This window comes from Dendropsophus ebraccatus, chromosome 2 (assembly GCF_027789765.1).
Source record: "Dendropsophus ebraccatus isolate aDenEbr1 chromosome 2, aDenEbr1.pat, whole genome shotgun sequence".
NCBI lineage: Eukaryota > Metazoa > Chordata > Amphibia > Anura > Hylidae > Dendropsophus > Dendropsophus ebraccatus.
This window is the reverse complement of record NC_091455.1, coordinates 67,786,242-67,812,496: the sequence shown is the minus strand read 5'-3', so window position 1 is coordinate 67,812,496 and position 26,255 is coordinate 67,786,242. Positions and strand designations below refer to the sequence as shown.

General features: G+C 41.7%; 1 protein-coding gene across 2 annotated transcripts in view; it reads right to left on the bottom strand.

Annotated features, from left to right (window-relative positions):
* The window catches only part of ROCK1 (Rho associated coiled-coil containing protein kinase 1), an 87,167-nt gene that overhangs the window by 7,790 nt on the left and 53,122 nt on the right, over positions 1–26,255 (bottom strand). For both annotated transcript variants that reach the window (XM_069957716.1, XM_069957717.1), the window contains exons 10-27: positions 25,526–25,685; positions 23,767–23,833; positions 22,316–22,404; positions 19,712–19,760; positions 19,382–19,517; positions 18,524–18,615; positions 17,310–17,556; positions 14,943–15,049; positions 14,116–14,266; positions 13,115–13,275; positions 11,527–11,711; positions 6,998–7,067; positions 5,679–5,782; positions 4,891–5,056; positions 2,851–2,944; positions 2,583–2,668; positions 1,955–2,143; positions 1,518–1,683 (exon numbers count right to left, since the gene is read on the bottom strand). In XM_069957716.1, coding sequence (XP_069813817.1) covers positions 1,518–1,683; positions 1,955–2,143; positions 2,583–2,668; positions 2,851–2,944; positions 4,891–5,056; positions 5,679–5,782; positions 6,998–7,067; positions 11,527–11,711; positions 13,115–13,275; positions 14,116–14,266; positions 14,943–15,049; positions 17,310–17,556; positions 18,524–18,615; positions 19,382–19,517; positions 19,712–19,760; positions 22,316–22,404; positions 23,767–23,833; positions 25,526–25,685 — 2,319 coding nt within the window. The remainder of the gene's footprint in view (positions 1–1,517; positions 1,684–1,954; positions 2,144–2,582; positions 2,669–2,850; positions 2,945–4,890; positions 5,057–5,678; positions 5,783–6,997; positions 7,068–11,526; positions 11,712–13,114; positions 13,276–14,115; positions 14,267–14,942; positions 15,050–17,309; positions 17,557–18,523; positions 18,616–19,381; positions 19,518–19,711; positions 19,761–22,315; positions 22,405–23,766; positions 23,834–25,525; positions 25,686–26,255) is intronic.

Here is a 26,255-nt window from a genome sequence, read left to right as displayed (position 1 = left end):
TTGCTAACATTCACTTTTATACACCGGTTAATGCTGTTGGCTTACACTATAACATTTAGGATATGTTTGCATGTGTATTGCACCCTTATTTTTGAAAGGACATTGACTTTTTTCTGATTGAGGGGCAGCAGCCATGCCTCAAGCTAAGGCTGTGCTAACAGAAGTTCAGAGGCAGGGGGTTCTAAGTAGTAACATCACCTTGTTACTTGCTACTGTTACTTTAAAGTTGCAGAGATAACTAATTTCAGTACACGTAATTTGTAGAAATGTTCTTTTTTTGTTAAGACTTAAAGGGGTACTCCGGGGCGGGGGGTATTTTGGAGGACCGCCGGGGAGGGGGTGGAAATTGAAGCCGGAGGTCACTTACCTCCCCCGTTCCAGCGCCGGTGCCCGGATCACGCCGCCCGGTACTCCTTTCCCACGGCCACTTCCTGGTCAGAGCTGCCGCATGAGACGTAACGTCTCAAGGCCGCTCTGCCATTCAGCGGCCGAGGTGGGACTCCGCTACGCGATCCGGGCACCGGCGCTGGACAGGGGAGGTAAGTGACCTCCGGCTTTAATTTCCACCCCCTCCCCGGCGATCCACCAAAATACCCCCTGGCCCGGAGTACCCCTTTAAGCTCTTTGTAATAGAAGCCTCACCACCTGACAGATTTCAATGACTGACAAATGGATCTGCCAAGTTTCTTTTGACTGAAAGAATAATGCAGCACACAGTGCTATCCTTTGTGTCAAATCGTAAAGGTGCCTCAGAGAGGAACGCCTAATAGCAATGTGAAAGGGACTATGCTAAAAAGTGGTATTCCCATATGAAATATTTATAAAATATCCACTCCAGGGAACCACACCTACTTTCAGATCAAGGGCAACCCTAAAAAACAACATGTGGCCACTAGGAATGGTTAAAAAGTCAAAAACAGCCCTACCACCTCCAGCATCTGCTGTGTCAGTAGTCGTAAATTAGACCCTGCCCCAAATTGTCCTGCCGGAGTGCACTGAGACGCACGCCTCTTACTGGCCTGACTTGTGGGTTTCACTAAGGCAGGCGTAAACCATGGTAAATCAGCCGCCCCCCCCCCTTCCAGTAAGCAGGGAGTACGGCGGGTGTATGCCAGGGTCACAGCTATTATAAATGTCCCTTTGTGCACACCCTGTGGCTATGGCAGGGATGTCTATGTGGGAACACTCATTTAAGTAGTTGTGTGTAATAAAAAGAAAAACCTAAATCTTTAGAAGTTGTTTACAAATTGCAGAAGCACATAAAACACCTGGAAGTATTGCCAATATAGGTTTTTCCTGTCTTTTTGGGAAGACAGGGGTCACCAAAACATCCTACGTCTAACAGCTGTCTACAAACTGGGCAGGCTTAAGATAGAAGTTATTCGAATGTAGATGCTGATTGTTGTACAGCAATTTAAAATACTCAAAAACACTCAATCTGGGCCCCCATAGGCAAACTGATCTGGAGGTTATGAAGTCACTAAGGCAATCTACACACAAGCTTAATCTGTTCTTACCACCTATCGTTCCATCTATGTCATCTGGCTGCAGACTGGCAACACTTGTAGAGTCCATACGTAGCTGCAACTCCGCCAGCCTAGCACGCAGCTGTTCAATGTCACTTTCTTTACTGGCTAGCTGCATCTGAAGTTCATTCCTGGTATTACTTTCTTCAGTTAATTGCTAAAAAAACAAACAAAAAAAAAAACACCATATGGCATTAGGACCCTGCATACAGCTAATACCTTAGCTTTATAAGCACTCTACATGCAGCCAGTATACAAGCCATTTACCTCTATGCTTGCTGTTACACTACAGCCAATGACTAAACTTACTCAAAAAATGTAAAGAAAAGGTTGTAAAGACATAAATAAAAGGTTCATGTGCAAGGTCCTATTTAGCTTGCGCATTCAGCACACAAAATACATTGACCCCTTTGCCACCTAGTACTTACCATTAACATATCTTCCATCTCTTTCTGAAATTTGGTAACCATCTGGTTGTATTTCTCCTTCTCCTGGTTAAGGTCTAACTGCAGCTTACGGTTTTCCTTCTCCTTCTTTCTCAAGTCTTGCGTGTTGGCTTTTTTTCTGTCCAGCTTGAAGTCTTTCCTATTCATAATCTCAGCCAGTTTGTTGACAGCCTGGATAAAAGTGAAAGCAATATGTATGGTCATTTTATTTACAATTGAGCAAAAAAACTGTATGTTCTGGTCATATCTGAGAGGCATTAGCAGAGATCAAGCTATCGTGTATGACAGGCCATTGATGTCAGTTCTGTGGTGGGTCTGACTACTCTCCATAAGCAGAAAGGAGACCTACAGATCAGGGGCCACAGCTGACCTCCTGCATGGTTTCCCAGGTCAAAAACCTCTGCATGCAACTTTTTTTTTTTTTTTAAATAGGACGCATGACAGTTAGCAACTATGCCAGGTTGCTGGACATATTTGAACAAAGCCTACAAAGTAAAAAATAATTAGAAATTCTCATACAACAGAAACAGTCAACCACAATTTTTATCAAAAGAAACCTATATTCAGCCTTAAAGTTGTATAGAGGCAAACTGATTGAGGATTCAATTACCTGTGTTTTGAGTGTCCTTTCGGTATTTATATTCTTCTCATAAGTAATCTTCATATTACTAATTTCTTCTTGCTTCAATTTAAACGCTGTAAAATCCAGATATAGTTATTAATGTTTACGTACAATATGTGACATATGACGACTTATGATTTGTAATGAATCTGCCTAGATGGAGACTGCAACACGCTGGGGAGTGAAATACGCTACCACGTGTTTCTCCCTGCTGTCACACTTAGCACCTAAATCCCACTAATAGCTCCCAAGATACCTTCTTCCAGCGCCTTTATCTTTTCATTCCTTTCTGCATTTTCTTTGGTTAATTCTTGAACATCTTTGGTCAATGTATGGTTTGCTTCTTCCATCTGTCAAAATAATTTGAAAGACTTTAAAAACTAAGCGCAATATTGAAAATAAAACTAAATCAATTTGAGATGAGAAAAACACTTTATAGCTATGTTCACATAAGGTTTCCTTAGTTTATTTTTTAAAGTAAGTTCAAAATGATATTTGTCATTTTGCCGTTTGGCTGCCCATGAGTTTAAGACCGGGTAGTTTAGGTGGACTGGTTGCCCTTTGGGTGTGCCTATAATTGAAAAGTCCATTGAATTTAATAGTAAAGAAGGTAAAAAATGAAAATTGTAAATCAAAAACTAAAAAATGTCCTTTGCTTGCAAAAGATGTCCGCAAATAATTAACATGATTATATTGTCGTCCGCGCAGACGATGTCTATTATTTAATACACTGTGTGCATTGGGCGGTCATCATTCCATTGACCTCAAAGCATTGCATTGAAGTCAATTAAAATGCAGCAATAATGGATGTCTTTTTAAAAAGTAAAATAGGACACCTTTTCTCAATTTTTTTACTTAGTGTGAACATAGCCTAAAAAAAGACTTCAAAGTGAGAACATATCCTAGCAAAATTTTTAACACTTTCTGAGACGGGAATTACCTTTTATTGTTAAACTTTCTGCTGATACATCAGTTTTTTTTTTTATTATGTCAAGAAATTTATCTCCTCCTATATAACGGTCTTCCTTCTTCGGATCGGATAGCTTTTAGGGCACAACCACACTGGGCTTATCCGCAGCGGATTTCTCGCTGCGTATTCGCAGCGAGACCCACTACGGATCCCTGCCCTGTACACTCTATGGGCAGACAAACTCGCAGTGGGATGGACATCTGTCAGCAGCCTGCCCCGTTAACCTCTCACCTTCCCCCCGCTCCTGCTTGCTTCGGGGCTCCGGCATCTTCATGTCCCGCTCAGCCAATCAGTGCGCTGCGCACTGATTGGCCGAGAGGGATGTGTCGGGAACCCCCGAAGCAAGCTCCGGCGGCGGAGGGATTAACAGGGCGGTCTGCAAACATACTTACAGCGGGATCCCACTGCGATTTTGTCTGCCCATAGAGTGTACAGGGCAGGAGTCCGCAGCAGATCTCCCTGCGAATTTGCAGAGAGAAATCTGCTGCGGATCAGTTATGTGTGAACTTAAAATGAATCTGCCAACTGTAACTCACGTTTCAAACTGCAGACACTGTTAGGACAAGAAGACACATGGTGTCTTTCATATATCCAGCTGTGCTTCTAAGATGTAGAAAAATGCTTTTATTCTCTGGTACAGGGAGTTAGAAGAGGCTTTCCCAAGCTCCTGATCTGCTACGAGCTGCAATGCCTCCTCCCCTTCTTGATGGCAGAGTCCCAAGCAGGGTCAGGTATGGGAGAAGGAGGGGAGGTGTTACAGCTTGTGGCACTTCAGGAGCTTGGGAAAGCCTCCTAGACTCACAGACAGAATCCTGGAATCACAGACAGATATATGAATGGTACCAGGTGTGTCTTTGACTTAAGAGTTACCTAACAGTGTCAGCTGTGATTTAGGTTCCAAAGTCCTAACAGATTCCCTTTAAGTACCATTAGCTAAAAAGCACACACTCGATACAAAGCCATGGGCTACACCATAATGCATGGCTCACAATCACTGACTGTGCACTATTAAAGAGAATTAAAGTCTATGGAGCCCGGATGACAAAAACTGTATGGAGTGCTCAGGTTCTATTTTTTATGGTCCAGGTTCAACATCCACACAGATGAGTGGATCACAACACTGATGTTATTTGGTCCTTTTTCTGTCTGTAAATCAGAATTCTGATTTATTCACAGAACTTTATAAAAAAAAAAAAAAAAAAAAAGTATGGATGAGGCCCATAATAAATAACCAAAAAAGTATACTGTTTTAGGAGTATGACACTACTTTTTCCATTTGAACTGAGACAGTGGAACCTACTTTCAATTAAACCAGATTTATTCTACCTTGCGGATGGTATGATCCTTGTCTACAACATCTTGTCTGGTTCTTGTGGAGAGCTTTTTGTTCTCTTGGGTTAATTCGAAGCACTGCTCTTCCAGGAGTGCTCTGGCCAGCTGTTCTGATTCTGCTTTTGTTACAGCCAGATCCAATTGTGCAGCTAGAGTTTCCCTGTAAAATCATAGGTATAGCTTAGTCACTGTCAACACACACAAAATATATTGTTTAGAATTCTTTAAAAATAAAAAAGCAATGAATGCATGGCTCGTTACTTATGCTCTCTCATTAAAAACAAAAGCATTCATATATGTGGGTCAACTGGGTGTTTTGCCACTTTTGATGGCAATCGTAGTGTAGCATGCATAGACAATTTACCAGCCACAAATAAAACACTCCAAATAGACACTAATAGGCCATGTTCACACATCGATTTTCAACAATAGTTACTTGATACTCAAAATAGCGGTCGCTGTTTAACATATTTTGGTGTTAGTCATTACAACAATGGCCACTGGTGCATTATTCAAGTTTAAGTTCGATATGGCCGCTTTTAACACCCTTTTGGGCGTTATATTAGCCACACTGATTTATAAATTCTGCAATTGAAGCCATGAAGTGTAAACATAGTGGAATAGGGCAAATATGCAATCACTTATTAAACCAATGGAAGGTGTGTATTGTGCCTCTTGTGTACTATATACCCTGGCAAAGTGAGCCACATGGCAACAAGTTGGCTTATGACTTTCAAAGATTAAGACCAAAAAATGTCTTCTATCAAGCGCAAGAAACATACTTTTCATTGTGCAGTTCATGTAATTTCTTATCCAGTTCTTGGCTTAGCTTAGTCTTCTCTTCAACTTCTTCTTTAAGTTCTTTAACCTGAGTTTTGTACAGTGTCTGGTGCAATAAAAAAAAAAAAAAACAAAAAAAAAAAAACGAGGTTACCCTAATGGAATCAAATATTTGGAAACGTAATGTAAGATCTAAGTGTGACTAGGGCACTATCCAGAAGGGTGAAAGCTATCCACTCCAGTATTTTTTCAGTACTACTACTACTGTATTTTGTATAGAAACAGAGATATGGCCTGTCACTATTATGCTTTCAACAGCTTGCAAAACAAGCAAGCAACGGGGAAAAAAACAAACAAACAAAAAAACTTCGTGACAACAAGTAGTAACCGTTAAATATTTCCACTCAAATCAAACATCAGATTTATAATCTGGCTTTTTGGGAAAGGTGCCAAAATAGCGATGATGCTGAAGTTGTGTGATCAGCACTCCAGGGTGTTGGCAGTGCATGTGGATAGGCATTTAGAGAGAGAAAAAAAATAGGAAGTTCACAGCACTCACCAGTCCATTCTCAGCAACTTTTATTCACACCAATAGCAATACATCCCTGAAACAGGACATGTTTTGGAGCAGCCTTCTTCAGCTGTAGGCTTTGAAGGACGCTTTGCCGAAATGTGTTCTATTTCAGGAACGAAGTGTCCATGTCTAAGCATTGCTATTGGTGTCAAAATTAAAAAAAAAAAAAAAAAAAAAAAAAAAGTGCCTGGTGAATGCAGGATAAAGAAAGATGTTGAACCTGCACCTCCCTCCAGCTGTTGAAAAAAAAATAAAATACACTCATCATGCCTGGACACCTAAAGCTTTGCCAAGGTTCTCCATCCCAGCAATAAAAAGCGTGTCTGACTATTGGAGGTCATCTCTCTTAAAAGGTGCTTTACGTTTTCGCCCACAAAGCAGGACCTGCTGACCATCTAATGCTTATTGTGGTCACGATGTTGGGGAGAGGATGTTGAATCCCAACTGGATATGAAGGGGAAGAGGGGGGGGGGGTGGGGGGGGGGGGGGGGAAGATTTGGGAGGCAGAGTTGTCAACCAAACAAGTATTTGCATGGCAGCTATCCTGTGTATGGCCAGGTTTAACCAATCCATGGTAGACAATCTGATGGTTCACTCCGGAGTCTTTCTAATGAGCAGTTACCATTAGACAAAACACATAAATAAAACCATGGTTTAAACAAGGGGATGCTGTATATAAACAACAATCATGGCTTCCATTTTAACCTTACCCATTCAATGCCAATCTTCATATTTCACATTACTTACGGAAAAATACTGCTCAGCTTCAAGCTGATCCTGAAGTTCTCTCATCTGGCCCTCATTGCCTCTGTACTGCCTGATAAAGGAGGAAACACAAACAAAAACCATGACCTTCTCAGGATTTCACAGCTACAACCACTGTCTAAATATAAACCCAATTTGTATTAGAGAGCCTTTATGACTACAGAGCAGCTACAGCAAATTCAGTTCCTCTCAGTTTATAAAATGAATAGCCATTTTAAAAGGGCACTAGAACCTTGCAACATCTGCAATGAATGAAGTATTTAGTAGAGAACACCAATAGTACTGCCACCTACGCACTTTGTAAGAAAATCTCAGGATGTAAATATGTTAACTACCACCTCCATGTTCTACAGAGGAAGGAGATGTCTGGCAAATAAAAGGTAACTATGGATGTGTTTGGTGTGAACAGAGACTTCACATAAAGCACATACTTATGATTAGCACATTCGGTGGGCACATAAAACCCACTGAAACATCTTATAAATGTTATCTCCATAAAAAGGCCTGGGCCCAGATTTAGGGTGTAAAATAAACACTGATGTTAGTTTCCCACAGCAACCAATCATATCTCAGCCTTGATTTTACTAGAGCAGTTTATGAAATGAAAGCCAAACTGTGATTGGTTGCTGTGAGCAGCTTATACCAATATCTATTTTACACCATTGATAAATCTGGGCCTTAGATTAAAAGGAGAAGTCAGGGGAAAATTTTAATTAAAGTATTGTAATGCTCCCCCAATATACACTTATTATGGGAAATGCTTATAAAGTGCTTTTTTCCCTGCACTTACTACTGCATCAAGGCTTCACTTCCTGGATAACGTGGTAATGTCACGACCAGACTCCCAGAGCTGTGCGGCTGGAGAGGATTATGTTCAGTGTCCCTCCAGTTCCCTGTGTCCCTCAGTGTCCCCCTGCAATCATCCTCTCCAGCAGCCACAGCCCGCACAGCTCTGGGAGTCTGGTCGTGACATCACCATGTTATCCAAGAAGTGAAGCCTTGATGCAGTAGTAAGTGCAGGGACAAAAAGGACTTTATAAGCATTACCCGTGATAAGTGTATATTGGGGATTTACCGAATTTTTTCGCTTTATAAGATGCACTTTTTCCCCCCCTAAGTGGGGGGGAAAACTCAGTGCGTCTTATAAAGCAAACATGCCAGGCCCAAATGCCGGCATGCCGCTGTGAACTCTCCCTAGCGTGGGGGAAGGTGCCGCCAGCCTGCCTCAGCCCCAGAACCTCTCCTCCAGCCCGCCCACGTGCCGATCTGCCTCTGGCAATGGCCGGCGCAGTGTTCAATCTGCCACTGACTCTGCGGCCCTCTGGGGACATAGCCACCTACCTACCCCAGCCCGGAAGCGCTCCTCCAGTCGCCGCTGAGCTCAGAAGCCGCTCACCGATATCCCTGCAGTCCCACCGCCCGCGCTCAATGACGCCCACACGTCCAGTCAGGTCGGTAACATCACCCGCCTCTGCTCTGTGCCTTGGGGAGTACCGGGGCAGGCATTTCTGGCACGGATCATGGATAAGGGGGTCATCCGGAGTGCTGGGATGGATAGTTAGGGAGCGGGCTGGCTGGCATCTAAGGTTCCGTGATGGGGCGGCCACCTGAGGCAAACTTGGAACCGGCCCTGCCTCCAGCCTTCACTGGCAACTTGAGGAAAAAAAACAAGTGTTGGCTGAAGCAGCCGCTGTCAGATGATCACAGTGGGTGAGTGGATGTTCTGCAGCGGCTGCAATGATCTGACAGCAGCTGCTGCTTCAGCTGACACTTGTATATTTCATCTCTACAGTGCCCATGGTGGTCTCCCCTCCCACCCTCACCCTCTAGTAAGCAACCCAGCACAAGTGGTGTTCTGGGAACAGTGGTGCCAGGGAGTTAACATTCAATGACCTATAGCCTTTTGCAGCTCATTGAGGGTTAACTCCCTTGCACCACTGCTCCCAGAACAACCCGATACATTTTGCCCATAGCACTATACAAGTGTAACTGCAGTTCAGCTCCTATTCACTTGAATGGGGGCTGAGCTGCAGTTAAATATCACCATTGCTACATAATGAATGGAGACAAACTCCCTTCACTGTGTAGTGTGGCACCGAACAGCCTTTTCCCATTATCCAGCTCTAAAACCTAGGTGTGTCTTATCATCAGGTGCCTCTTATAAAGCAAAAAATACGGTTTTGGGGGGCAATACAATACTTTAACATCGTTTAACTCTGCGACTGAGCCTCTGACACAGATGTGAATCATATTTGACAGAAAAACTATTTTGCTTTGTCTACCATGTGACGGATAAAGGAGTGTCAATCGATCCTAAAAGTAAACCTTAGGCTGAGTTCACACTGAATTTTCATGTAACTGGTTTCCATTGCAATACACTTTTTTAAATAATGTATTTTAATGGGAAACAGTGGTATACAGTAAACATTAACTGTACAAATAAACGCAGTGCAATGAATTGTGAAAGCTCAGATAAGTTACACAGCTAGAGTTCTGCTGCTAGGTCGCACGTCTCACAACACAACTAAAAGAAACCACTGCCTGCTCCAAACCAGTGAAATCATCTCTTATAGGGGCGAAATAAAACAATAACAGTGAGAAGCTGGTGCTAAACCATAGAGCAGTTACTCCTGTATATTTCGTCAGTAAAAAATGTATGAAAAAGAATTTTACTTTTACCCAACCTTTAAATGGTCACATGACTAAGGCCCCTTACTTTTCACCATACACATGCCTCTAATAACTAGGAAGAGAACAGGGTTCTACTGCATAGTAAAGATAGCAAAATATGAAAAGGCAAAGTTATAAAGGGGACTTAAAGCTACTACTGCCATGAGGACACTATTGCGTAACCACAAGGATTCGGCTAGGTAAATGATAGCTGGGGATGCCCTCCAGCAAAAAGGCAATACCTCTGATAAAACTTCAAAAGAACACAACAGCTGGGTCAGATTTAACGCCATTAATATCTGAAACTCTATGTTAGTGCGGCACATATTAAAAGCATTACTGAAGTGTAACTTGATGTGTGCTGGCCAATCAAAGGGATAAGATTAAGGAGAATGAGCACTGAAAAACACGAATTAGGAACATAGGCATACCTTTAACTTTTTGCCAAGAACATCCATGTCTACTGAGGTACGAACCAAGTATCCAGAATAGGGCACATGCCAAGAATGCAGGTTATTAACCAAGCTGTACGGCTCTCTGCTAGACTTTATGTCCCCAGCTATCAAAACAGCACTAAGGAAACAGGCTAGAGAAATGTCAAAACCACGAGACCATTCCTGCCATAAAACCTGGGGGGTCTGTGATAGACATTACAATGACTGCTACAGACTTCTGCACTATAAGAACAGCTATACCTTACTTTCTCTTAGCATTTAAAACACTACTGTGACACTTCATTCTAGGGGATCTGTGGCGATTCCAGAGTGATGGCATACCCTGGCAAATAGGCTTTCACTGTACAAGAGTAGAACATCCCCTTGAAGGGGTAGTGCGGCGCTAAGAAATTATTCACAAAATAACACACATTACAAAGTTATACAACTTTGTAATGTATGTTATGTATGTTAATGGCCCCCTTCCCAGTGTTCCCCGTCCGTGGACCCGGAAGTGTAGTGCATTATACATACCCGATTTGTGTCGTCCCCGTTCACAGTCTTCTGACCGTCATGTAATCTTCGGGAGGCCGGCTGACCCGTTCCTGCCGTCCCTCATGCCGTCCCCCCTCTGCCGCGTCATAACTATGCTCAGCCGCGATTGGCTGAGCACAGTTATGATCAGCCAATCGCGGCTGAGCAGCTGATGAGGCGGCAGAGAGGGGGCCGGCATGAGGGCCGGCAGGAGCGGGTCGGCCGGCCGGCCTCCCGAAGATTACATCACTGTCAGAAGACGGTGGATGGGGGTCGACACGTATCAGGTATGTATAATGCGCTACACTTCCGGGTCCACGGGAGAGAAACATGGGGAAGGGGGCCCTTTCACATACATAACATACATTACAAAGTTGTATAAACTTTGTAATGTGTGTTATTTTGCGAATAATTTCTTAGCGCCGCACTACCCCTTTAATATTCCAGCACCTATCAAGATAATATAATTATATATTCAGAGCTCCCACCTAATGTGACTGTAGAATATGCAGACGGTGAAGAAAGTGGTCCCAAGTCCTTGGCACCTGCTCTAATCCTGAAGCTTCTTCTCTTGTGGCATCCAAAAGGGTTAAACTGCCAGAATCAGAGTCCTCTCCAATCTAAGCAGCTGCAGCACAAGTGCAGCTGTGTATAAAATCCGGCCCACTGACCCAGGAGAACTTTATAAGGTACATATCCATCACAGAGGGTAAAGCAGCACTCACATGTGATGGATCTGTATGTGACAGTGTGAATGAGGTTAAATATGAGAGCAGCTTTCTGTTGCAGCATTAGACAGTCATGTCTATGACTCCCTGGTACATATTTATTGTCAACCCTACTTTATATACCACATCAGGATTATATACATACTTTGTTAACTGCACCAGCTCAAACTCCAACAACCTCTTTGCTTCCAACAACGTATTTATTTCCTGTTTCAACTGTTTCTCTGATCCCTTCAGATTATCTGCCTCAAACGCGTGCACCTTCAGCTCATTCTGCGCAGTTATCCTCTTCTTCGTCTCTTGCTCCAGCTGCAGTGTCAGCTGTTTTACCTGCACAACACAATCAGGAAGGCGGCTTTAGTTACAGATACACCGTCTCCCTTTATATTCCTAAAGGGGGTTATCCTGGTTTTCTTCCAGAATCTAGTACCACTCTTGTATCCAGTTTGAGTGTAGTTTTACAGTTAAACTCCATTCACTTCAATGGAACAGGTGTAAAACCCCACCCAAACCAAAGTCAATTGCTGTGCCATTTCTGGAAGTGGCCTTGTTTTTGAGCTGTAGAAGTATATGGCATTACTTACCTGGCTGCCCCAGTTCACAAACCACCAAAGAAATATTTGTGGATATGTACCCTCCTTGCAGCCCTCACCACTATCCACTACTGGTTCAGCAGCAGCTCAGTACCATGATGCTCAGAATGTATTGCTTTCCATCAAAGCCTTCTCACCCTGCATACATCTTTCACAGCATTTCAGACAGTTCCTAGCCCAGAGCTGTGGCTCCAGTACCCCACCAACAGCTGTTACAGATGTATTTTTAGGGTATGTTCACATCCTGCAGATTCTTTGCAACAGATATGCACAGTTTGAACTGGTACTGTGCCAGTAATGGATGCAAGGAATGGCAAAAGGAAATGTGTTATCTCCTGCACAGCATCCAGTGACAATATGGGGGATACAGGAACTTTCCAATCACTCCACTTATTTAGAGAGGAATGGTGATATTTAATTTTCAAAAAAAACAAAAAAAAACCAAACAAAAAAAACACTCAATCCTTCCAGTACTTATCAGCTGCTGTCTGCCCTGCAGGAAGTGGAGTGTTCTTTCCAGTCTAACACAGTTCTCTCTGCTGCCACCTCTGCTTGTGTTAGTGACTGTCCAGAGCAGCAGCAAATACCTATAACAAGCCCTGACATGGACAGAGGTGGCCACTACGTCAGACACATCTTTTTCTGTACAGAATTTGTAACAGTCTTCTCACTATAATCACAGGAATGAATACAGTGAAAGACATCAGTTGTCTTTTACAGTAGTTGTTTGTAAGATCACATGTACCTCTCTATGCAAGTCTACACTGGTCACCAAGCATTCCTAGAAAGCTCTCCCATAAAAAAAATACAATACATTCCTCCACAGTCTACACAGTCCAAAAGGGATGTAAAGCATCTCTCTAAATGCTGTGCAGAAAGCTTAGGCAATATTGATGCCCAAAAATGTACAACAGAGAAATAAGAACAAAATCACTCAAAAAAGGAGTTATCATGCATAACAGCATATATCCTCACGGTTTCTATGCAGAAGCACAAAGCTTATTTTCTGGAATCATTAACACTGTAGCAGTCAGACAACACTGTAGGAATACATTATTTTCTAAAACTCACAATTTAGAGACTTTATCTGCAGTACCCGTTAACAGATCAGGAGTCCAATCATTTCACTAACATTCATACCTCCTCTTCCAGTCTCTCCTTTTGCTGAATAAGGTGTTCTATCTTCTGATGTGACTGTCGGAGGTCAAAATCCAGCATTGAACACTGCTTCTCTAGCTCCATCCTCCGACTCTCCGCTTTCTCCTTCGCTGCCCTTTCTGCTTTCACTTTCAGTTCCATTTCTAAAGGCCAAATATAATATAGTGAATGAAATGTAATGAGTAGAGAAGGGTCTTTCAGCATATAATCAGCCCAAGTAAAAGGGCCAGGGAACAGCGGATGAACAAGAAATCGCACGTTCATCAGCCAATCACATCTTTTGTGCAGACAGTAAACAGAAATGTGTGGACAACTATCTTAAAGTGAACAGGGCACAAGACTGATTGAGCCTTGTAATGGCTTTGAAAACGAGTGCTGATCAGGACTTGTTTGCCACACCACCTCAGCCAAATAAGAAAGTTAGTCTTCCAATCAAGTGGAACAGTACTGGTCTATACACCCACTTTAGTGCCCCTTCTGCTGCCACCACAGTTTAAGTCAGTACCTACTGGACTATAATCCCTTCAAGTTCCCGATCACCTGCTCTGTCCTAACTGCTGCTGGTTCCGAGTCTACTGTATATTCTTAAAAATACAGTACACAGGGAAAGGTGGCTGCCCGGCAGGCTCTGCACAGGGAGAGATGATTGCCATCACTCCTCATTGTGCTAGAAAGAGAGCGAGCAGTGACAGCAATCACCGCTCCGTGTACAGAGGCTGCCGGATACCGTGATCCTGCCGGGCAGCCTCCTCCATTCCCCGCATACTTTACATGAGAATATGCAGTACACTGGGGGAAGAAACGACCTGGCTTTGTATAGTGCTGCTATACTGCCCCTTACTGCAATATAAATTAGAACATTGTAGAAGCAAAAAATATACATATATTCTTCAAATCTCCCGTGTACCCCTTTAATACTACTGCTGACAGGTCCACCAAGTCAAGAGTGTCAGCATGTATAAAGCAAAGAAATGAAGACTCACCACACATAGCCACTGACTTTTCTTCCTCAAATGACTGGTGTTTATCACTCAGTCTTGCCTTTGTCACTTTATGTTCATTGATCTCTAGGTCCAATTGCTGTTGCAAAGATTTTAGCTGATAGTTCAGCTCTATTTCTATATTGTTCTTTTCCTGTTACACGTAAAACATGTAAAGTTTACAATTGGCAGAAAATGAAGTCAACAATATGCTACCGTAACATAATAAAAGTAGACAATCATACTGGAAGGAATATAAAGATCTGTGTCCAATGTACGCCACTTTTGCGCTGTAAATTGATGCTACTATACTAGCATTATGTGCAGGCTAACCTATGCACTTTCACACACAATAAAGTGGAGCTGTCTGTTGGCAAACACTCGCTTTTACCATAAACTTACAATTCTGGATTTTCTTTTTTACATCTCTGCTGTGCTATTACAGTTATTACTTCTAGAAAGGAGTGAGTAGATTGCCAACTGGATGTTAATTGTTTAGCACAATATTTAGTCATACATTTCTAGCTAGAACAAGGCTAGGTCCAAACCCAGTATTCACATTGTTCCTGTCTCAGTCCCATTTGTGACTGCCAAATTTTTGGTTAAAAAAAAAAAAAAAAAAAAAAAAAAAAAAAAAAAAAAAAAATCGCAACAGGATAGGCATCCTGTACCTTTAAAGCAGACAGGCCAGGAGAGGCCACAAATTTCAATCCAGTGCATTATAGCACCCCCGGCCCCCTCATTTTTTCAGTTTCAATAGGTATGAACATATGCAGTATCAAATTTTACACTTCAAATTAATTTAGCACGAGTTAAGGTAGTTTGCTCACTTTTTCTGACTTGTTCAGAAGATCCAATGCTTCTTTCCTATTCATTTCTGCCCTTTCAAGATTGTGTTTGAGATGCTTCAATTCTTCTTGCATTGATGTCATCCTTGCTGTTTCACGGCAAAACAGAAAATGTTATCAAAACAGTTATGAGAACTGTAAATATAAACTTATACTCACAAATATACCCCCTCCAATAGTGTAAAATAGCACCAAAACAGATGCCTTCCTGTCACAACTTAATCAGAATCACCAACAAAAGTTGACAAATACACACGCACATTAGAATACTGTATTAGAGTCATATAATAAGGATGTTTAAATCGATAAAATTGATTGATAAAAAAATTACTTAACCACATACACAAAGCTAGGGTGCAAGCATAGCGGTCTACCAAGGTGCAGATGGGTAAATAGAAAATACTTAGCTGGATAGTGTCACTAAGAAAGGTAATCAACCTATAGTAATATATCCCAGCAACAACTGCTACCATAATAAACATGAACCAAAAGAAAAAATGCCAGAACTAATACTTGAATAAAACATATTTCTTTATTTAAATCAATAATAAATTACATAATCACCATAAGATACACAGAAGTACAAAACTGGAGAGGGGAATAGATGTCAGTGGGGTATGTGTGACTACGGATAAATAATGAGTAAATAGCTCCTGATGAAGTGAGTGAAACGTACGTCGGGCTGTGTGTGCTGGAGAGTGGTAAGATGTCAGTGTGGTAGCTGGTGCTCACCCCCTTCCTTTCTGTGTTTGGCTGTTTTATTTCTCACTCCTTCGGTCTATAATTTGGGCTTGTACTTATTTTTGCTGGGCAAATTAGTGGGTTTATTTTGTTCCACTATATACACTTGTGTTTGCCCTGTGTATTGGCCCTGCACATACAGGAGATTATCTAATCTATATATATCTGTGCCTTACATGGGGTGTTCCCCTTTATATTGTTTACTCATTATTTATCCTTGGTCACATATACCTCACTGACATCTATTCCCCTCTCCAGTTTTGTACTTCTGTGTATCTCATTTGGGTTTCTTCCATAATAAACATGACACTCCACAAATCACATTGGTAAGCTCTCAGTATATAATGTTGAACAAAGACACAAGGATTAAGTTGGAGCAGGAGAAGATGGAGAAGGAAAGCAGTTAGCAAACCACCAGAGACCTGCCCACATCTCTCTATCCATCAAAGTATTTTATAATTTACCCACTTGCACGTTGGTAGACCCCTAAGCTTGCACCTTTAGGGCGGGTTCACACTACGGAATTCTCGCGGACAATGTCCACGGAATTCCGTCAGCTGTCCGCCCACACATCTGGGCGCCTTTCCGCCGGCCCCATAGACACCATTCTATGGGTCGGCGTATTCCGCTATACGCTGAAAGAAGTGTCATGTCACTTCTTTCAGCGGATCGCGGAATACGCCAGCCCATAGAATGGTGTCTATGGAGCCGGCGGAAAAGCGCGTGCCGTGCGGGTGGACAGCTGAAGGAATTCCGCGGACATTGTCCGCGAGAATTCCGTAGTGTGAACCCACCCTTAGGGTGCCTTTACACAGACAGATTATCTGACAGATTTTTGAAGCCAAAGCCAGGAATGTATTTAAGAGGAGAAATCTCAGTCTTTCCTATATGACCTGTTCCTGGCTTTGGCTTCAAAAATCAGATAAATCTCTGTGTAGAGGCACCCTGAGGATGCGTGGTTCAGTCCATTTTTTTTATTTTTTTTTATTATGTGTATCTAATAACATACTAGTGTGTGTGTATTCTCTTTCCATGTGTCAATTTTTTGGAGATCTTGGTGAATTGTATATAATGCAAAGCTAATAAGATTTACCACGATGTCATTCAAGAACCAATTTATATAATAAAAATAAATTTAAAAAAAAGTTAGAAAAAGAAGAACACCATTACATAAATAATTTTTTTTTTTATTTAAATGACATCTACAGTAGACTTTACATAAGTGTTTCTACACGCTGCGTATCCTAGCAATGAAGCTATCCAGAAAATAGTTACCACGAGTACAGAACAATGCTCTGTTTGATACCAGGACCACGAGCTACCCACCAGACTGCAGATGAGTATTAGTTGCTAATTTAGATTTTCATCTAATGTCATAAACTGGGCAATGACTGACTTTCCTGTCTTTCCTTTAACTATTTATATGATATTTGCAAATTGCAGGGGAAACCAGAAAGCACTCTCCTTGTATTCTAGACATCTACCCTATTGCAGCCGTTTTATTTAGCCAGACTCCAGATCTAATGGTACAGTAGCATCAAATCCAAATTGTACTTCTAACTATTCTAAGAAAACTTTGAGACGATTTATAACCCCATTAATATTTACCTTGCAAGTCCCCAATAAGTTCCGATCCTTGATTTCTGTCCCTCCTCTCCGAATCTAAGGCCGCCTGTAGTTGAAAAAAATCCTTTTCCACTTGTAATTTGGCACTTTCCAATTGACGACACCTATCCTGTAACTCCCGATTAAGTCCTTCCAATTGTGTAACAGTCTTGCTCATCTCATTTTGACTTTTCCTCAGTCTTGCAGCGGTGTCCGACTCTGTTCTTAAGAAATCATTGGCTTCTTCCAACTGGGAACAAGAGATTTTCACCATTTCTATAAGCCATATGCTTAGTTATGTTGAATCATGCAGTAGGATTCACCAAATCCAAATCTAATAAAGCAGCCTTTCATTCATTTAGTCTTGTAAGAGTCACTGCTTTTCCCTAGAGAAGTCTGGAATGAGAAATACCAAACTCCTGGGAATCTGAACACATGGAAAGTGGACAGACTTTTACAAGACAATAAGAATCAACGGCCAATGCATTAGATTCAGGTTTTGTGAATGTTACTGCATATTTGTTTAACTATAATGATAAATACAAAAAAAAAAAAAATTCAAAGAAACATCTAGTTATATGACAGCTAGTTTGTCAGCCCATCCAGCTCCAATCATAGTCAATAAGACTAAAGGCCCTATTCCACGGGTCGTTTAGAGGAGCAATAGCGTTCGTATTCGGCCGATATCGACCGCTACGAACGATATTCGTCCCGTGGAAGAGTGCAACGATCAGCCGACATCGTTCATGTCGGCTGATCGTTGCAGTCGCTTGTTTTTCAACATGTTGAAAAACAAGCGACTGATATAGCAGCAATCTGCTGCCGTCGCTCCGTTGAATAGGAGCATCGGCAGCAGGCGCTGCTGTATCCTATGGGCTGCCCGGACGATCAGCGATCCCCCGGGCAGCCCCCCCCCCCCGCAGCTCCCCGCCGCCCCCTCCCGCACTCACCCGCTCGCTGCAGCCGCGTTGAATAGCGGCGGCAGTGAGTGGGGAACGAGGAGCAAACGAGCGCTAATAGCGCTCGTTTGCTCCTTCAAACGACTCGTGGAATAGGGGCATTACTAGAACTATGGAACACACATTAACCAAAGTAATGAAGTCTGGGGACAGGAATGTTTTTTAGTTTTCATTTGTCTTTTGTAGCCCAAATACACACAGACAAGGACATGGGTTGTAAATGAATGACAAGTGTCTACAAGGGTGTGGATTACTTACTTGCTTTTGTAACTGTGCTATTTTCTCATTTGTCAATTGAGAATTCTGACTGATTTTCCTTAAGTCTTCCAATTGGTCTTTTAATGTGGATACTGTATAAAGATGGGGTAAAACAAAAAGAATCAACATGCATCTTATACAGGCTTTACTTCTATGTCACTCCAATACAGCTGGCTAGTCAGTGTGGGGTGAGCACAGCTTCATGTCCTCTAAAATAAAAACCTATCAATATAAATAGGCGGCTCTTCTCCTACTTGCCTATTTAAAATTGCAATGAAAAACAGTTGTGTAAAAAAGCATATGTATGTTATCCTATGGAAGAGCAGGGGAGAAAGGAGGCAATTTTCCATTTCAGACAGAGCAGCTGGCTACCTCCATAGACAATGGGTTGAACAAATGCTCAATATTGGACGGACCTAGCAGCAAAAACTGCTAAGTTCATATATTAGTACCTATATTCAACACAGGGCATACGTAATACTTTAAAGACAATTTACTAAAAAAATAATAATTAAAAAAAAAATCCTTTAATTCTGATGATTGGTGCCCAAATGAGGAAGGATGACACAACCATACATGTATACCAAATGCTTGGTTAAAAAAAAAAAAAAAAAAAATCAGATCCTGTCATCTTCTATGAATAATCTGGCATATGATCAATCTTCATTCATGTACTAGAGATTAAAATGACTGCTTGAACTTTGACATTTTTTTAGCCATAATTAAGTCCAAATGTGATTACACAGTAGCTCCCTCCTCCAGCATTAACCCCTAGGTGCCCAATCCAGAAGCCATGTTCCTGACCCGGACCACATGCCCAATGACATTAAGCTGTGTAACAACAAACTGGTAACTTGCCTTCGTTTTCTACATTCCTGCGCTTTTCACTCTCTTGCTCTGCCTTTCTCTGATAGTCGTTTATTCGGTGCTGAAACATCATCTTTTCCTTCTCAATTTGAGATACAACCGACTCCAAGTTTTTTCTTTGATTGCCCTGTAGTGATGAAGCGTAAATTATGGCACCTTGTGTAGTAGTGTATTTTTAGCAGTTATAAGCAGATTTCTACCAATCAGGTGCATGACTAAATATGTGACTTCCAGACAAGAAAACAATAAAAAAAAAAAAAAAAACACACAAAAGAGAATAGCTGTGTGGTAAACTACAAGCAATGTCAAACTAAAGCTTACTTCTTCATCCAGTTCCTTCATTATCTTGTCTAGTTTGATGTTGGACATCCTTTATAAGGGAAAAGAATATATATTATTACATCAAGCACACTACATAGAAAATAAAGATCTTTCCTAATCCCCCTACAAGCATGTATGCTTGGTTTGCCAGTGTTAATGATGTGTTCTGAATAGAGAGGAGCACCTTGGAGGCACCTTGCCTCCCAGAGAACATGCTCAGTCACCACTCCTTTCACCTGCTATGGGATTTTCAAATGCAGCCAAGAACTGTCTTCAGTCTCATACTGAATGAATAGAGCAGTGGCTAAGCATGCACATCACCACTTCATTTACTTAGTGGACATGGGACCTCTGTCCCCTGTCAGTGGGTGTCCCAGAAGCCCCCCCCCTCATCCTCTGAAAAAAAAAAAAAAAAGCCTAAGCAAAAGTTTTAATGTGGTAAGTAGAGATGAGCGAACCTCAAGCATGCTCGAGTCGATCCGAACCCGAACTTTCAGCATTTGATTAGCGGTGGCTGCTGAACTTGGATACAGCCAATGACTATATCCATGATTTCCACATAGCCTTAGGGCTTTATCCATGTTTTCCAGACAACCTTAGAGCTTTATCAGAGTTCAGCAGCCCCAGCTAAATCAAATACCGAACGTTCGGGTTCGGATCGACTCGAACCCGAAACTGGTTCGCTCATCTCTAGTGGCAAGACTAAAATATTAGACAACCCACATACTGAAACACATTCTGACCCAAGTAAAGACCTTTCAGAGCATTAAGTGGACCATTTATCTGCACAATGAACACAACTCACAAGGAACTGGTTTTAGGCAGCTCTTCTGAATTAGAAAAGTATGGCTGTTATTTTCTCTTTCAATTGTTTTTATTAAGAGGTTTTTCAAGAAGTTTTTACAACAGTACAATTCTGTGTACATCAAAACAAATAAAAGAAAAACAAAAGTGCATATTTTAGATGATATATTACATAATCATGAGCGAAAATCCCGTCCAGCAGGCTACCTTAACCTGGCAGCAAACAAGCCAATAAAACAGTTAAACAAACAACAGTATTAAAAGTCCCACCAACAATCCAACAATCCTGTAGAAAATAGGTTGGTTAGCTAGATATAATGGTGCTATATGATGATATTTATATAGTGAAAATTGTGTATAAGAATCACAAATGCCTAACTCGTGGTAGAGGAGAGGTAGGCCTTAGGCTTTAAAAGTAACGCGCCGTACGCCAAGGTTCCCAGATTGAGGTAAATTTGTCTATATGGTCGGAAACTTGGGCAATAATTTGTTCATAATGAAAGGTTTCCAGCTTGGTAGGTATAGCCATAGATTTCCAGTGTTGTGTTAGTACTATTTTAGCCTGTATGAGAAGTAGGCTGGTTAATGACCAGTATTTTTTAGGAATAAGATGGAATTGTGAGAATAGAAGGGCAGATTGAGGAGTTTTTGGCACTGAGGAAGGTATGATTGTCTGTATTACAGAACAACATGAATTACAATAGCGTTGTGCATGAGGGCATGTCCACAGGATATGGAGCAGTGTACCTCTAGAGCCACATCTCCTCCAACATTTATCTGTGGCATCCTGATATATATGAACTAGGTGGTCTGGGGTAAGATACCACCGTAGTAGTGTCTTTAATGCAGACTCAACATGTGAGCTACATCTGAAAGAGGAATAAATTATTCTCAATGCTTAACGCCAATCATCCTCCGTTAAATGCAAATTCAGGTCACCAGCCCATCTCTTAAACTGGCTGTATAACTGAAGGTATGATATATGATTCATATTGTTGCATAAAGTACCCAAACCTCTCTTGCAGGACTGTAAAAAAGTGAAAGCAAGCGGGTCTGCTCGAAACCTCGTGTGCGATAAATTTAGATGTTTATGGCTGTTATTTTCTAACAAACAGCACCACACCAGTGTACAGGATATTCATGGTATAGCAGCTTAAAAAGGGGTTATTCAATTAAAATACTTTTCCTTTCAAATAAACTGGAACTGTCCAGAGCAGAAGCGGGTTTCTATGGGGATTTGCTACTGCTGTGGATAGTTCCTGTCTCGGCCAGAGATGTCTACAGAGAGTACATTGTCAGACTGAAAAGAAAACATTTCCTGCGGGACATACAGCAGCTGATAAATATGGGAAGACTTGATATTTTTTAAATTGAAGTAAATTACAAATCTATTTAAACTTTCTGAAACCAGTTCATTTTGAAAGAAAAAGATTTTCGCTGGACAACCCCTTTAAGGCGCTTGCAGTTAATGTGGCCGAACTGCAAAACCAGACAAAACCTTTAGGGTGCGTTCACACATACAGGATCTGCAGCAGATTTGATGGCGCAGATTTGAATCTGCAGCAGATCCACAGCAGCTTTGGTGGCCCAGAATTGATTTGCTTTGAATCTGCAGCTTCAAATCTGTGCCATCAAATCTGCTGCAGATCCCGTACGTGTGAACGCACCCTCAACATGGGTTTGTGTCTTGTGTTGTGTGTCATCCTCGAAAACATCTCTATAAGCAGATACTGTATAGATAAGTATAACAGTGATTATATATCTAAGCTACAGGTAAAACAAGCAAAACTAGAAGTATACCTGCACTTCTGTTCCATCTCATCCTTTAGCTGCATCTCATTGTGTAACTGCTCCTCCAGCTGATATATGCTTTTCTGCAAGTTCTCCACCTGAACAGAAACCAATGTTTATCATTAACCATATACTGTACTTAAAAAGCATACAATATGCAATATATCTGAAACTATTAGAGGCTTAGGAATCTTGTTGAGACAACTGGACTAAAAATGTAAAAAAAAAAAAAACAGACACTGCTGTCCTAATTTCACCATCTCAAAACCTGCTTTCAATGGAGTTCAGACAGCTGCATAATACTTAAAAATAGCTTAATAGGGCTCCAACATTTTGTGGATGTTTGCACACAGAGCTTCATTGCATAACACAATGGAAATTAAAGGATGATTACTGCAATGAAATGAAGAAATCCCATTGCATTTTCATTGTGTTACTGCGAGTGTGAACACAGCCTCAGTACTTTGTGAGTCACACTCTACTTTGACTAATAATCGGGAGACACATTATACAAAAAAAAATTGATGCAAGAAACTTTTACATCTGGGGGTGTGGGCAATTTACGAAGTTACATTCGCCAGTTTTCTAGCACCATTTTGTGAATTTGTGTGCCGCTCAAAGCATTTCTTAACAAGTGAGTGGGTTGGAGGAAATGGGCCTCTATAGCCCCCAGATTTAATATAATTATTCCACAAAATTGGTGTAGATCTCATGGCTGGAACAGATCTGTGGCATGGACAGTCACGGATGTAACAAAATTATTAGGAGGCCTGAACTTCTTGATAAATTTTATAGCAATTCTCTCCAGAGGACTTCAGCATCTTAAAACTGTCCATCATGGCAGTTTCTAGTCTATACCATCGGTCTCATGTGCCCCAGTGAGGTGACCGAGAAAGAAGGCGGGAGGAAGCAGTTGCAGGCAGTGAGCAATAGCTGCGGCCTTATGTTACTGATGTCGCTAATCGCATTGCCCCGTAAAATGCGTCTAGACGGGCAGACACTAGTGCCATCACTCAATTTGATGGCAGCAGTCAGATTTCTATGGGGAGGGACACAGCAGCATGGGGTTATAAGCGCCACCAGTTGGGATCACTGGTTTTATTTCATAAATAACAAAGCAAAGATTATCTCAGGAGGTTTATGCACCAGACTAACAAACTGCTATGGTATAAATTAAAGGTTATAGTAGTTTTTTAATGTTTTTTTTCCAAAGATGAGGAAAACACTATAGGGCAATGGGCTGAACTAAATGGTCTTTCAGTCTTACAAACTACGTTACTATGTTCATGTTTCTGCAGATCTTAGTCAACATACCCAGAAGAATTTCTGTTCATGCCTCACACATTCATAGTCTATTTTTTGTACCCTCTATTTATAGTGAACAATGCTGAAAACAGAAGATGCCAAACCGATGAAATAACAAATCTGCAGATTATTCTTGTACAAGCAGTAAGACATACCAGGTTTTTATCCACTTTGGAACTAGATCTATTGTCATCTGCACTTGAAGCAGGGTCAGATAAATACCTGAAAAATAATAAAAGCAACAATGCACTGACACCGAAAAACTGGAAACTGCACATTGTGTCCTCCACAACCATAGCATTTTACACACCAGAAAGACTACAGTTAGGGCCAGAAATATTTGGATAGTGACACAAGTTTTGTTATTTCCAAGTTTTTCCACATCCAAATCGAAGAAAGGGTTTAGGAATCATAGCTCTGTAATGCATAGCCTCCTCTTTTTCAAAGGGACCAAAAGTAATTGGACAATGGACTCTAAGGGCTGCAATTAACTCTGAAGGCGTCTCCCTCGTTAACCTGTAATCAATGAAGTAGTTAAAAGGTCTGATTGATTCCAGGTGTGTGGTTTTGCATTTGGAAGCTGTTGCTGTGACCAGACAACATGCGGTCAAAGGAACTCTCAATTGAGGTGAAGCAGAACATCCTGAGGCTGAAAGAAAGAAAAAATCCATCAGAGAGATAGCAGACATGCTTGGAGTAGCAAAATCAACAGTCGGGTACATTCTGAGAAAAAAGGAATTGACTGGTGAGCTTGGGAACTCAAAAAGGCCTGGGCGTCCACAGAAGACAACAGTGGTGGATGATCGCCGCATACTTTCTTTGGTGAAGAAGAACCCGTTCACAACATCAACTGAAGTCCAGAACACTCTCAGGGAAGTAGGTGGATCTGTCTCTAAGTCAACAGTAAAGAGAAGACTCCATGAAAGTAAATACAAAGGGTTCACATCTAGATGCAAACCATTCATCAATTCCAAAAATAGACAGGCCAGAGTTAAATTTGCCGAAAAACACCTCAAGAAGCCAGCTCAGTATTTGGAAAAGTATTCTATGGACAGATGAGACAAAGATCAACCTGTACCAGAGTGATGGGAAGAAAAAAGTTTGGAGAAGAAAGGGAACGGCACATGATCCAAGGCACACCACATCCTCTGTAAAACATGGTGGAGGCAACGTGATGGCATGGGCATGCATGGCTTTCAATGGCACTGGGTCACTTGTGTTTATTGATAACATAACAGCAGACAAGAGTAGCCGGATGAATTCTGAAGTGTACCGGGATATACTTTCAGCCCAGATTCAGCCAAATGCTGCAAAGTTGATCGGACGGCACTTAATAGTACAGATGGACAATGACCCCAAGCATACAGCTAAAGCTACCCAGGAGTTCATGAGTGCAAAAAAGTGGAACATTCTGCAATGGCCAAGTCAATCACCAGATCTTAACCCAATTGAGCATGCATTTCACTTGCTCAAATCCAGACTTAAGACGGAAAGACCCACAAACAAGCAAGACCTGAAGGCTGCGGCTGTAAAGGCCTGGCAAAGCATTAAGAAGGAGGAAACCCAGCGTTTGGTGATGTCCATGGGTTCCAGACTTAAGGCAGTGATTGCCTCCAAAGGATTCGCAACAAAATATTGAAAAAAAAAAAAATATATATTTTGTTTGGGTTATGTTTATTTGTCAAATTACTTTTGAGCTCCTAAAATGTGGAGTGTTTGTAAAGAAACGTGTACAATTCCTACATTTTCTATCAGATATTTTTGTTTAACCCTTCAAATTAAACGTTACAATCTGCACTTGAATTCTGTTGTAGAGGTTTCATTTCAAATCCAATGCGGTGGCATGCAGAGCCCAACTCGCCAAAATTGTGTCACTGTCCAAATATTTCTGGCCCTAACTGTATATCAACTTACTGTCTGTTACTGTAATATGTGAATCCTACAAAAGGAAGCTGGTTCCCCACAAACGCTTTGGGTATTGGGAATGTTTCTTCCTCTCCTTTATCTTCCTCCAGATCATCAAAATTACTTGTATCAATGTCACTGGTTAAATCTGGTACTACTGGGGCCACAGCTAGGAAGAAAGCAGAAGAAAATGAGAATGGGTGCTGGCACGCCGGATAGAGTCTCTAAGGGGAAATATAAAAAATGTGTATAATATTATATATACATATACACACACACACACACACACACACACACACACACACACACACAGTGAAAACCAAAACTGTCTGGTTTTGTCCATAACAACCAGTCACAGCTCAGATTTTATTTCTTAAGGGTATATTCACACGGGCGGGCTCGCAGCGAGATTCTCGCTGCGAGCCCGGCAGGTCCTGGCAGTTCCCATACACTACATACTTGCTGCGGTCTAAAAGACCGCAGCGAGTATGTAATTATACCGCCCTTAACCCCTTCTGCTCCCGGCCAGCTCCCCCGCTGTAAGCATACTTTACCTGTCCTTGCTGCACGGGTCCAGCGTCCTGCTCTCCCGCCCGGCCAATCAGTGGCTGCAGCTGGGCAACACTCTGATTGGCCGGACGGGAGAGCAAGACGCCGGACCCGTGCAGCAAGGACAGGTAATGTATGCTTACAGCGGGGGAGCCGGGCGGGAGCAGAAGGGGTTAAGGGCGGTATAATT